We start from the raw sequence: 13,704 nt of genomic DNA, 5'->3' as shown, positions 1-13,704 counted from the left end.
CCATTGGAAAAGCTGACAGACAAATTCAGTTTATTTGATGCTTAAAACTACTTGAAAATACAGTAGGAATAGAAATCCCCATTCAAACATTGCCTCTAACATTACATGTAATAAAATTATTTGAAGAATGCTAAAAGAAATTCTAGTTAGCAAAAATTGTTTTTTACTGATCTTCCAATGAAAAAGGTACCTTTATTGGAGAGTCATTGAGAACTTAAGTATTACAGTACTGCATTACTCAGGTATCTTCAATATGGTCTTTAAATTGATTTGGCATTCCAAAGACTAGAGGTCTGAATTGCAGGATTGGCTAAAGGTCCACACATTATATTAAACTTAAGGGATTATTTTGGTTTATTAATAATAATAAGGGATTATTGTTTCATAGTTTTGGGGTTTATTTCCTTTTTTAAAACTGGCCATTATGAAACTAACATACAAGGAACAACTGATGTTTTTCATCACTTTTAAAATATTTTTAGAAAAAGCTTGTCATATGTTTAAAACACATTTTTGAGAACTAAGAAGATAACTTCAACAAAAAGACTCTGAATGCTGATCCTTGATAGACCAGCTTCTGCAGTTCTACTGCAAATATAAATAAAAGTTACAGTTTACTGGCTTCATTGGATGATTGTATTTATTTGTCTGTTAATGATAAAATAAAAACTCTTGGTGTCAGCTTTCTGTACAGGGGTGCAACTTGAAATGGATAAATGAAACATAAGAGTAATGTGAAACAAGAAACAATGACAGTATTTCCATTTGAAAAACCCTAGGGAAGGCACTTCTAATACTCTCAAATCATCTTTTTATAAATCCCCTTATTTTTCAGGATTCTTTCAAATACAGTTATCCTCCACTGGTTGATGATGATTTTCAAACTCCTTTATGTGAAAATGGTCCCATAACAAGTGAAGATGAGCATGAAAGTAAAGAAGAGATAGATGCAGACACCAAGGAGACTGGGGAGCTGAATGAAGCACAAAACCTTAATCAGAAAAAGGTATCTAAGTGAAGATTTAGGCAAGACTAGCTAGATGGTTATGAAGTGGCATATAATTTTGGTTACTTATCTTTGTGTTGTATTTTTTTTTAATTTTTCTGTCTTCTAATTTAGCAAAAGAACACAAGAAAACTTGAAAAATCATAGTTGCAATTCCAACCTTGGCTCTCGGTCTGTTAAGACAAGTTTCATGCTTCAGAATGCATAAAATGTGCACCAAGTATTTAGTCTATCTCTTGGAATATAGTGAATTGTACAGTAAAATGAAAAAGGTTTCTGTACTTTGTTTTCAAAGGTTGTCATCTTGGGATATCTAGTGGTGACCATTTTGAAATAGAACTGGTTTTCTCCAGTGCTTATATCAGTATGCACATGAAAAAAATATTGTTAAATATTTATGCACTACTGGATGTTAATTTGTTTTCTTAAATTATTGATAAAATCTCAACATTTAAATGTTTTTATTTATTCTCAGGGGAAATTGTATTCCTACTCCATCAATCATGTTTTGCAATATAATCTCCCTGTAGTGTTGTTTATACGGAAATAAAGGCATTGTTTTACACAAGTTCATATGAAGAGAGATTTAGGAATATACAATGATAGTAACTGGGGATATTGCTCTTAAATAGTAGAAAAAAACTTAAAATTCACTAGTTTATTATTAATTATTTAATAATTAATTTTGGAATATTACTTGCATAACTTCTGTTTAATGGAGTAGAATATAATTTCATTTACTGTTCCAGGTTTGTCAGAATAATTTGAAATGTGCAGCTCACAAAGTAGTCCAGCTGTTATTTGCAACTTGGCCAGCTTATTAAAAAAAAGGGATAATTTCACTGACCTGAAGGTCAAAAGGAAGCATTACATAACCATGGTTAGACTCAGTAGCTTGTTTTGCTTGGGGCACATTTTGCAAGCTATCATTCTCATATACAGAAACATGGAGAATTTCTGCTCAATGTCTCAGTTGCCTTTGGTGCTTAATAAGCCTCAGTGTTTGTTGGCTTTTAATTTGCTTGGGTGACTTAACTTTCTACTTAAGGTATTTTAGTTTCTTTGCTTTTTTTACTCTTGAAATGACATAAAGCAAATAATTGTTTTCACTTTTACCCAGTGTAACCAAGGTGCTACTCAATTTTTTTCAGTACAAGGAATCAGGAGTGATAAATTTGGTTAGTAAATGCCTGTCCTGTAGGTACTTCCACTTTTGTGTTCTATAGTAATATCTTTTTCTTGTAATTTATGTAAAAGAAAGCCTAATATATAACTAGTGCAGTGTATTTACACACTAACCTTTTTCTACCACTTTTATATAATTATAAAAATAAGTTGCTGTGTGGGTTCTTTTTATACAGCCTATTTCATATAAAGTTTTGTATTCCTTTCATTCCCATACTTCAGACTTGCATGAACTGAATTCTCTTCGTGTCTTTTCTCTGTATTGAAAGTGGATTAAATAGGAGGCTAAGCAAACTATTCAGCCATTTGATCTGGAATCATGATGTCACTAATTCTTTCAGTCTTCCGTACCCACCTAGCACCTGCCCTGTTTTGCATGTATTTTCCTAATGTTATAGAAGAAAACCCTCAGAACCTAAGATGTACCTGCAGTTTTGAAAGCACCAATTCAATCAACATTATTTCTTTTATATTCTGCAATACTTCGGAGTTTCATCTAAGAGCAATGAAGATATGTTTAGCTACCCTGCAATGAAGTGTGGAATTGGTACTGTGTTTTCTGTTAGAGTGGTACAGTGATTGTACTGGGGCATCTGTTTTAATTTTAATTTGCAATGGATGAATAATACCAGTGTTTTATAATATTAGATAATTGAAGTGCTAAACTCTGCTAAGCGTATCCAAAAACTGACCTGAGAAGCAGGAAAATATGTGGAAAAAAAACCAAAGCTGTTTGTTTAATGTATGTTTAATGTGTTTTGTAACTTCTGTAGTAAAAAATTTTATTTAGTGGACTTCAAGCATCTTCAGGGAATGAATATATCTAAAGCTTGGTCTGTAATATATAAACTGTTGAAATAAGCCTCATCATCTTGTTTGAAATACCTACTTGATTCTGTAACATGTAATCTGGATTTCTAGTTAATCATTATAACTATCGTTTTTACTCAGATGAATTCTATAGAACAAATTTCCAAATCAGAGGAAACTGACAAAACAGAGGTCAAACCAAAAATTGCAAAGAAAGCATTAACCACTTTTAAAGGACCTTTATTACATATCAGGTAATAATAATTTTCTTTAATTTTCTTTTTACAATAAGCCTTGGACACTTGAGTACTGAACTAGTTAGTTTTCAAAATAAACTTTTTCAGATTTTTATAGGAAAACAAATTATAAACAAGTTTTTAAGGATTTTTACAAAGCTCAAACAGTTTTTCTGGTTTTACAAGTTTTTAGTGAATCTTCTGGTGTCACCAAAGATTGGCATACTTTTTGTATGAATAGGTGTATATTCCATAGAATTGTAGGAGTGTTCTGTTTATATTGAGAAACCATCTGACTAAGTTAAGCCTGTCCTTATCTGTAATGAGAGCAGTGGTTTGACATTGTTTGATTTCACTGGCTCAAGGAAAACCAATGTTTTTTCAAAACAGTTTTCACTGTTAAATCATGCTTGCATTCTTTTGGCTTGTGATGCTATAAATGTCTACACTGATAGTTTCCACCAGTTAACCTTAATGAGTCCAATTTATTTTGTGCAGAAAGGGCTCTACAATGACATATCTACCTGGAAGTTTTATCATCCAAGGTGCTACATCTCCCAGTTATTTTTATCACTAAATTAGAATAAAGAAATCAATTAGCCAATATCACTTTTTTTTTTCTACTGCCTTTTAGGTTAAGATGCTTGTTTAGAATTTGATTTAGATGTTAACTTTTATTTGCACTTTCAGTTTGCTATTAGATGAATGAAGAAAATATCTAATTTTTAGGTAATTTCTCAGCTAACTTTTTAAGTGCTATAATGAACTAGTTTTGGAGTTAATTTGGATAATGACATGCTCATTAGCATAAATATACTTTGTATGTGTAAATTTTTCCTAATTTGAAATTGAAAACCTCCTCTGTATAACATTAGTTTCTTGTATGGCAACAGAAAGGCGTAGATTGCAGAACTGTGATTATAAAAGAATGTTAAACATTTTCTGTGACAATCACAAGTGCTAGATGTGTTTTTCCTACCACTTTTTAATTAAAAAAGGGACACACGTCATAAGCAGACACGAACAAAAAAAAAGCAAACAAGCAGAACGCTGCTGTCACCCTCAGAAACTTCCTTTTTTCCCTCTTAAAATACTTCAAGCTGTCATTGAATAGAAGTAACTTAACACGGACTGCAACACACGGAAGAGTAAATTTAGTCAAGTATAGGGGTGTTAGTATTTGTAGTCTTGCTGTCAATGGAAAATAAAATACTGGTCTCTCCATTGTCCTTGCTGTTTGTTTGTTTTGTTTTTAAAGTAAAATCCTGAGTGCAGCTGTAGCTCTTCATTAATGCTCTCCCTCTGTAGAAGCTAGAATTAGTTTTAATCTTCTTCCACTGATTCTCAGGACATGGAACTGAAAGTGATTGAACCAATAATTATATAGTGCCTTTCATAACTAGTTGTAGGCACCTATCACAGAGACCATAAGCTCTGCCACCATACTTAACTTGCATCCTTGCTCATCTCCCAGCATTGTCCTTTGCAGGGAGCAGCCTGGAGCCTGAGCACGCAGCTGAGGCACTGCAGCTCTGGCAGCATAAAATCATGGGCCAAAGCTGGGTCCTTGTTCTCTTGTTTCTTGTATTTTCAGTCATGCTCATGAGTCAGCTGACTCCCTCATTTAGACCACAATTGTATTTGCCTTGTATACCTTACACTGAAAGACTGCCTTTGACTTTCCTCCTCAATAAATGAATTTGTTTGGTCAGACAAAAAGCAGCAGTTTCCTTGCACTCTGGTGGAAGAGCAGCTTGTGGTGTGTTGTGGTACAGGAATTTCTAGTACAAGCTGGTTACATCACATACATCAGAGTAAAGAAATTCCTGCATCTGTAAAGATTAAAAAGCTTGGGTGTTTGTTTAAACAATCTGCCCTCCTAATAGCTACATGCCCCCTACCCATAATGCTGTGGAACTTGATTTCACAGACAAAAGCCATACACATGTAGTCCCCAAGCTTTTTTTTCTCCCTTTGTTCAATGGTCAAAGTTGGTAGAACAGGAAAGATCAGGCTCTGGCAGAATGTTCCTTCCCTTGATCGCGTTTGTGGCTTGTTTTGAGGCTGAGTAATGTTACCTTGTTTAATTTATTTTATTTATTTAATTTAATCATCTTATAATTGCTGTTGCACACAGCTGCAGTAGTACAGTATTAAGATAGCTAAACTATGTTGTAGCTACAATCACTCCCTTCCTTAGCACTGGTTACTTAAATTGACAATTTGGAAGTGAAAGAATACTGAGAGGAGGAGAGAATTACCCCATGAAGCTGTTCCAAACCCATCAGTTTTTTGGTTTCTACCTCATTTGGCACACTTCCTTATCCCCACCACAAAAGTACTCTTGTCATGTGGACTGACTAATGCATTTTATAACATCAGCACCCCAACATCACAGTCACCACTGCAATCTGCTTCTGGCATGGGCGTTCACACTTGCCCTATAGTGCCAAGGGCTTTCCTTCTCAGCTCATACACTGGTTTAAGTGGGAGAAGAAGGAAGGATTGGGACCATAAAAGGAAGTCTTTTGAGGAGGGGGTCAAACTAACATGAAATTGGCATTCCAAAAAGAGGACATGGGAAAAAAAATCACGTGTTTTGAAAAAGAATACACAGTTCAGTAGCACGGAGTAGAACGGCAGTTCTTTGCGTGCTCCTCATGTGACATAATGAAAGAAAAGTTCTTCCCTTGCTACTCAAGTTTCCTTTCAACTTGTATTATATGAGCATGCCCTACCTTTTACCTACCAGTGTTGATTTGAATGCTTATCCAAAATGAGTTGTGTTAGTTTGATGTGGTTTAAAGTATCTCATGCATGACTCTTAATTGCACAGGAATATTTAAAACAAGCAATAACTTTATTTATGCATGTGGTACCACAAGTATGTGAAGACTGACTCATAAGGACAAGTGAATTCAGCTGTCATGGTTGAAATGATTGCCAGTTGTGGCTATCTGCCTTCTCTTATGTGTGCACTATATCCACAAGGATAGATGTTCAAGGTGGAAATTACTCCCTGTGACACCCTATATTCCTTAACATAAGCATAAATTAAAGTCAGTGGTGCTTTCCCTTACCACACTACCCAAAGATGCAGTGGCTGACTGTGTACCTGTTGGCTTCCTGCTGTTACAGATGGCAAAAGTCAAGGGCAGCAGTCAGCTGAGGCAGCCAGTTCTGCTTGTCATGAGTCAACCCTAAGCTTCACTACAAAATTTCTGCTTTTTGTTTTCATAGCTTTTTTTGATGAAAATCTGTTTATGCTGACTGTAGCTGCAGGGTAGAAAGTATTTCATTTTCCTGGAGGTGTGGTCAGGTTTTTCTCTGATCTATTGTAAAGATAATCTGAAGAAACTAACTCTTTTTATATTTCCTCTTAGCCCAGCAGAAGAGCTGTATTTTGGATCCAAAGAAATTGGAGAGAAAAAATGTTTGATAGTTCTCACAAATGTCACTAAAAATGTAGTGGCTTTTAAAGTAAGTATTACTTTTAAAGTAAGTGTTTTATGTGTGTCTTGGTTTACTAACTGTGTAACTTCTTCTTTTTTTCTATGAGGAGGAAGAATACTATTAAATCCATTTTACAGACAAAAAAAATTTATTGTGTAGTGATGTTTGAGGCAGATCAAAGAAATCTTCTAGCTGATTTTATGCCTGTGATGTACCACCTCAGAAGGGATAATTAGTATTACAGATCTCTGGAGCACTGACTAAAAAAGAGCTGAAGTGATGGTTAGTTTTTTAGTGAAAGTAATATTTCTTGAAAAAGAAAGTCTTGAGCATTGAAAAGTCATCTTTTTAGAATGTTTATTTTAAAATATTGGCTGGAAACAAGTTAGTAATGCTCCAAGATGATGTAGATCCATCTGCAAATGTCAGCATCAAAGGAATTAGTAGTTATATTTGCTTCAGAAATATGGAGTTTGCTTGCATCTTGGTAGGGTTTTTCTCATCTTTTGCATTCTCTGTACATTAAAATAACTTAAAGTTTTCATACTTTTGTATTTATTATAACACGTTCTAGGCTGGTTTCAAATACATATGCAAGAAAAAAAATAGCAAATGTAAGAAAACAAAGGATAAATGCAGCTGAGAGGGGGGAGAAAGGAATATGCAAGAATCCTATTGTGCCTACAAAATTATGTATTTTAGAGGCTTGTGGTAATAGTCAAGCTTTTGGGGATTTAGAATTAATTAGAATTAGAATAAAATTCTGATTTTATTACAGAATGAGAGAAGTTATGAAGCAATCTTAGTTTGTGCATGCGCTTACTGTATCCTTCATATTTCTTGTTTATAGGTGAGAACAACTGCACCTGAAAAATACAGGGTTAAACCCAGTAACAGCAGCTGTGAGCCTGGCACATCATTAGATATAATAGTTTCTCTTCATGGTGGTAAGTGAAAATGTAAAATAGAGTTTGTAAGAGATCTGGGCAGGTTGCATTACTCGACATGCTCTAGACACTGATGGTTGGCTGTGCTTGCTGGTGTGTAGGACTGACTGATGCCCATGTCTGCTTGACTCTCGTTTGAGAATGGTACCATTTGTTAAAAAAACACGGATGTCAGAAAGGATTTGAGTAACTGCCTGTACCGATTTACTGCTCCACGCAGGCATAAGCAGCTGTTGTCTGCAACCCATTTTGTTTCTTGTCCTAAAAAACAAAAAGTCTGAGTGGCAATTGTCTTGTTGGTTCATTATTACAGTGGGAGTTTATCTGCAGTAAATCAGTTTCCTAAACTGTTGCAAGGACAGGTGAATCTGCTGGAGAACACATTCTTTACAAAATTTAGGGTTGTCTTTGAACTATTCAAATGAAACTAGTTCTGTTAAAATCAACCCATATAATTTTGGAAAAACTGTAATAAGAATTACTGAACTTCAGAGAATTATTTCCTTATTTTTGTTTGTAGTAAGTCAGTGTCTGGTGTTCTGCAATAAACAAGTTCTTATTTTATGGCACTTTTGTGCAAAATACTTCTATCCTCCTTGTAATACTGTCATTTTATGTAAGCACACTGTTGCTTTTTTTTTTGTCTTCCTTGAGGGCAGGTTTTGCAGCGTCTTTGCAGGATCGTTTCCTTATAATGGCAGCAGAAATGGACCAATCTTCTGGAGCAGGTGTGCCAGAACTGACTCAGTTTTGGAAAGAAGTCCCTAGGACCAAAGTGATGGAACATAGGTAAGCATATGGTTTTCTGGTAACAGGAGTTTGGAGTTTTTTAGCTTTTATTATTTAGCTGATTTATAGCACTTGTGTAATCACAATCAATGAAGGATTCTCCAAACTCACTTGTGTGGTTACTGACCAAAAATACATTATGGAGACTTTTGCTCTGTTTTAACTGATTAAATGTGGGCTTAATGTATAAAATGGTATTTTGGACATGCTCTTCTTTTCTTGTTGTTCTTGTGCTGATTAAGAGTTAAGTAGAGAAATATGACTGCATGTGACAATACACATGGACAATAGGGGTTTTGATTTTCTAATAAGAATGTGTTGCTTGAGTTTTCTAAAAGGAAGCAGTCAAGGAAAGCAGACATAGTAAATACAAAACTATTTTCTAGACAATATTAAAAATGTTTATTTTATACTTGGGAAAACCAGAATTTTCTAGAAAATTCCTGTAAAACCTATCACATGTTCATATGTGTATTTTTGATACTTAGTGATAAAAAAGTAATCTAGAAAAATACATTTCACCATACACTTTTTTAAATGCACCTGTTGCTGTTCTCTCTCATCCAGTCACATTGGGTGGTATCACTGAACATGTCTAGGAAAAGTTCCCTACAGCTTTGACTGGTTTTTTGCCTTAGATTGTTCCTGGAGTTTTTCTGTTGTTTTGTTTTTGGAACTGCCTTTACCCCCTCATGGCCGAAACTACTCTGGAAAAAGTATTTTGTGAGTCTTGATGCCTAAATCTTGTTCTGTGTTTGCTTCAAGTGCTTATCCCTTACTTCCCTTTTGAATAAAATCTTCATCATGTGAGTGACCTTAAGCTTCCTTGCATAAGTGGTGCAATTTATTTGGGTTTTTTTTAAGAAAGATCCTGAAACAATAGAGAGAGGTTATTTAATTACAAGTATACTGTGTACATTAGTTACTGATGAATGCAAACCTGACCTTTACTTTTTGGTAAACCTAAACTAAAAGTAGTGTAATTATAATTATTGTCTCTTTATTTTTAAAAGTGCAGGGACTTTATCCACTTAAGATGGATTGTTAACTCTGAATTATACAATGTTGCATTAAACTTGTGTTTTTTGGTGTGTGTTCCTGTTTCCTTTTTACAGACTCAGGTGTCATGTCATAGAAAGTAGTAAGCCCTCTTCTCTAACATTAAAAGACAATGCGTTTAATATTCCAGCAAAAACTAATGAAGATTTACATATACAGGTAATGGCATATTCCTTTGTGCTGAATATTCAATAAAATTACAGAATATGCTAGAGATAAAAATAATATGTACTGAACCTTTTTGGTATTTAGTAAGTTATAGTATTTGAACATCTCAGCAATTGAAAGTAACTACATCAGTGATAGTGATTTAATTATTTTTTTAATGATAATGATTTATTAATCATTAAATTTTCAATGCAGTTTGCTCATTCTTCTTGTATGTATACAGATCTGGCATATCAGTGAGCATCAGTGGTATCTTTTGCTTCTGACTGTAAGGATGTCACCTGCTTGATGCAGGCCATATTGGTTATCCATAACTTAAGATTTGAAGCTCCTTTAGTGGAACAGATACCTGAAGTATGTATTGGTAGAAAAGATATTGCTGAGAGTACTGAGAGAAGGCTTTTTCTTTTCTTTTCTGTGGTTATACTTACTGCCTAAATAGCTCAAAATTGCCAAGTACTTTCAAGTGCAGTAATTCTAACTTAATGAAACTGTTCTATTTCCAGCTAACTCATTTACTGCAGATTAACAGAAGACTTGAAGAGCAGATGAATCACTGCCTCTGGTTCCAGCAGCTGTCAGTTGTTTTATCACTGCTATCAGTTACTGTTGCTGCCTTCTGCTTCTACCTGGCCTATGCCCAGAGAAGCTAAAAAGAATTGCTGTGCCCTGAATGTGCTGCTGCCTATCACGGTTTGTTGGAGTCAAGAAGATTGCAGTGCTGCACTTGGATTCTGGAACAGCCAAAATGAGGTTTATGAGCCTCCAACAATGAACAAGGAACAGTTCACTGGGGGAAAAAAAGATAGAAGAAATGAATGACCAGCAAACAAAATTACTGAAATTATTGTCTAAGTTGACACTTACAATAGGGCATGAGGAAGATGTTAAAGCTAGGACCTGCTTTTCACTGTACAACTCAATAAAAATCACTGAACTGGAAGGAGGAAACCAAATACAACATTATTTGAGACTGTTGTGCTTTTTTTCCCTCGAATCAACTACTTTAAATGTGATGTTTCATTTCTTTTCATCATATTCATTCTTACATTTTTAATCACTCCCATAGAAGATGCAAGCAGTCAGCTTAGTGTGTTCCAAGGTTAATCTCTTCATCCAGGAAAATTTACAGAAATTATGTAGTACAGATGGATTTTTTATATAATCTGTGTATGTACATGCACATAAAGGAAGATATTTGTTGTTAGTAACTACTTTGGTAATTCAGACTCATTGCTCTCACTGGTTAAATTCCTTATTTTTGTGCTTCTTCTAAATGAAAAAATTATTGTAAACGTTTCTTACCAAGTAATATACGCACAAGATAAGACACTCTTCCTATTCTCTTTTTTTTTTTGAAAAGTAACTTGTATTCAAATTACAGGAGTGTGGGAGCTGACTTCTTCACTGTGATGGCCTATTATTGGTTCATAAAAAGGCTGTTAAATAGTCAGTGTAAGAATGTACTCTGAGTTGTGTAATGTGGTTAAATTACATATGAAATTATGAAAAAAGCAAGTTAAATCAGGAAGATTAAATACACTTGAAGACAACAAAAGTATTATATCTGCCATTTCACAGAAATTGTTGTGGAAATGGTGCATGAAGCTAGAAAGAACTTTGCTAACAAGGATTCTTTGTACTCATTGCTGTAAATATGTATATTAAAATGATAAAAACTTAAAAGGAGACTGATGGTATCTTTCATATATTTAAAATTTTCACTCTTTAAGAGATTAAAAAATGTAAAATAATTATGTTACTCAAATTAATTTTTGCTACAAATTGGCTTTGTAACATTTATTAGTTTTGTCTGCTGACTTCAATAGATGAGAAGTAATTATTAAGGAAAAATAAAGGTCATACTCTGCTTCTCTCTTTTTGCTTACAGTATGTTGGTGATGTAGGATCATTGCAAGGAAATAGAAAAGGGCAGTTAAAATAATAAACTAATAAAATAAGTAATAAAGACAGCAATATGATGACTAAAAAAATGCCATGTAAAAAGTAAGGCTACAGAAATGTTTGGTGCACAGTCTTCTGTCCTCTCTTAACTTATACAATGGTTTACCACATCTATTTTTTTCTTAATTTTTCACTAATCTCATTTCTGCTAGTTTGTTTCTCAGTATTTTGTATTTCTAATGATTTGGCAATTTATAATGTTGACTGCTTATAACGAAGCTGTTACTTGGGTTATTTTTATGTGCATGCAACTCAAATGCTTTGCTTCCAACAAAATGGGTTGTTGTCTTAGTGAGAAAAGTAACAAAGTAATTTGTAACCTTAAGATAATAATAACCATGCTATTAAAACTCCAGTTCCTTAATTTGAGTGGATTGAATAGCACTTTACTGTAAAATTGCCAGAAATATATTCTTAGAGTCTTTGCCAATATGAATATTTTAATGTTTTGGTGCTTTCATATATTTTCAGTATTTTATTACTTATTTTATTATTGGTATTTTCTTTGTATGAATCAGATGAACATCTTTTCTATTTTAATATGTTTTAGAAAAATACAGTTAAAAAATAAATATAAGGAAATACATAGTCTTGAATGTTTAGTCTTTTAAAAATAGTTGCATCTCCTGAGGTTTTTGCTTTCTGCAGGTATTTAATGTGGGAGGGATCAATATGGTGATGACCCATAGTCTGTTGTGGAACAGAAGCTGTGGTGGTACCTGTCAGACAAATGTAAAATAGTTGATGATGGTTTCTCAGAGTGCCTCACTTACCACGTAGACATGATATTGGCACAGGGGATGCAAGTCCATACAATGCTAATACATATATGTGGATCTTGGTAAAATTATGGTTTAAACATCATACAAAAAATGGAAAAATATATGTAAAAAAAAAAAAGGGCAAAATAACAATAGTGTTTTTTAACTTGAAATGGACAAGAGTAAATTTGGGTTTTCCTTCCTTGAGAATATGATTGTTTCCATCATCACAAAGTATTTTCCCAATATTTTCAAAGCATTCAGTTGTTAATAGTTTCAGATTTTGCTTGACAGCCCTTGGAAAAAGATCTCACTATAGGAATTTTTATACTTAGCACACACTGAAGTTACAGAGCAGCATGATTTATACCCAAAATCAAGGGAAGAAACAAAAGAAACTTTTTTTTTTTTTCTCAGTATGGGAAATTTATTTTATAAAACAGGCATTTTAGAACATAGACAATTCACAAAATGAGATTTGATTACATGAACTATCAAGATCTAAGATTGTTTTCCTTTCCCTCAGTGCAGATTGGCAGTTAATTTTGGCTTTTATAGGCAATTAAGAGACAAAAAAGGTTGTAATCCTAAAAATTAGCAATTTGTGCTCCAAAAGAGCACATAATCTCTTTCCTAGCAAATAATTTTTGTACTCTTTTCTGAGCTTCATTGTTCTACTTTATCTAAAATATCAGACATCCTGTAAAGGAAAAAAACCCAAAACCAACATGGGGATGAGGGGCAGCAGGGGCAGGAGCAGGAATTTTAAATTACCTTTGTATTTCATCAGTGATTCCCTGCTGTAACTAATTTGTCTCTGCTGTTTGCCTTCAGAATCTCAGTTTGTCCCTATTTCCAGAGGCTGCTCATTTCTATGGGGTTTTTTGACTGTATGGGGTTTTACTGGAGAACATTTGAAGTCTGTGCAGTGTCTTGGTGGTCCTGTGTATTGCAAGGGCAGCATGAGGATGTAAATGCTGCTCTGTTGATGGGCACAGTGTTAGTTCACTCATTTTCTATGGCTTTGTTGCGGAAGCAGGCATGCAGTGGGAATAACAGCATTCTGCAAAGCCCATCACAGGCTGCTGTAAGAATTCACTGGTTTGGGTCTGGTACAGCCCCCTAGGGTGTTGTGGTCAAGAGACAAGGGTGTCTGTGTACAGTATGTGTACTGATTTAGGGAGAGCTAATCACTTCTAATCAGCCAGGAAGAGCAGGTTGTGTCCTCATTTCTGAGGTTAAGTAAGACATTTCAGTCAGTTTCTGCAGTGCATGTCTTGTTTTCCCTGGAAGATGGCTCACTGAGGAATTACCAGCCTGGTGTG

At 34.3% G+C, this 13,704-nt stretch overlaps 1 protein-coding gene across 2 annotated transcripts in view; it reads left to right on the top strand.

The window, feature by feature from the left end:
• MOSPD2 (motile sperm domain containing 2) overlaps positions 1 to 12,132 on the top strand; it is a 32,726-nt gene extending 20,594 nt beyond the window's left edge. For both annotated transcript variants that reach the window (XM_005516648.3, XM_088051981.1), the window contains exons 9-15: positions 836 to 1,006; positions 3,143 to 3,255; positions 6,621 to 6,717; positions 7,541 to 7,637; positions 8,297 to 8,426; positions 9,542 to 9,644; positions 10,160 to 12,132. In XM_005516648.3, coding sequence (XP_005516705.3) covers positions 836 to 1,006; positions 3,143 to 3,255; positions 6,621 to 6,717; positions 7,541 to 7,637; positions 8,297 to 8,426; positions 9,542 to 9,644; positions 10,160 to 10,306 — 858 coding nt within the window. In that variant the 3' untranslated portion in view covers positions 10,307 to 12,132. The remainder of the gene's footprint in view (positions 1 to 835; positions 1,007 to 3,142; positions 3,256 to 6,620; positions 6,718 to 7,540; positions 7,638 to 8,296; positions 8,427 to 9,541; positions 9,645 to 10,159) is intronic.
• The last annotated feature ends 1,572 nt before the right edge of the window (positions 12,133 to 13,704 follow it).

This window comes from Pseudopodoces humilis, chromosome 2 (genome assembly GCF_049639895.1).
Source record: "Pseudopodoces humilis isolate 2021_Gansu_Grassland_sample_001 chromosome 2, ASM4963989v1, whole genome shotgun sequence".
Taxonomy (NCBI): Eukaryota; Metazoa; Chordata; class Aves; order Passeriformes; family Paridae; genus Pseudopodoces; species Pseudopodoces humilis.
Note: the sequence above shows the minus strand (reverse complement) of the source record. Positions and strands in the feature narration are given on the sequence as shown.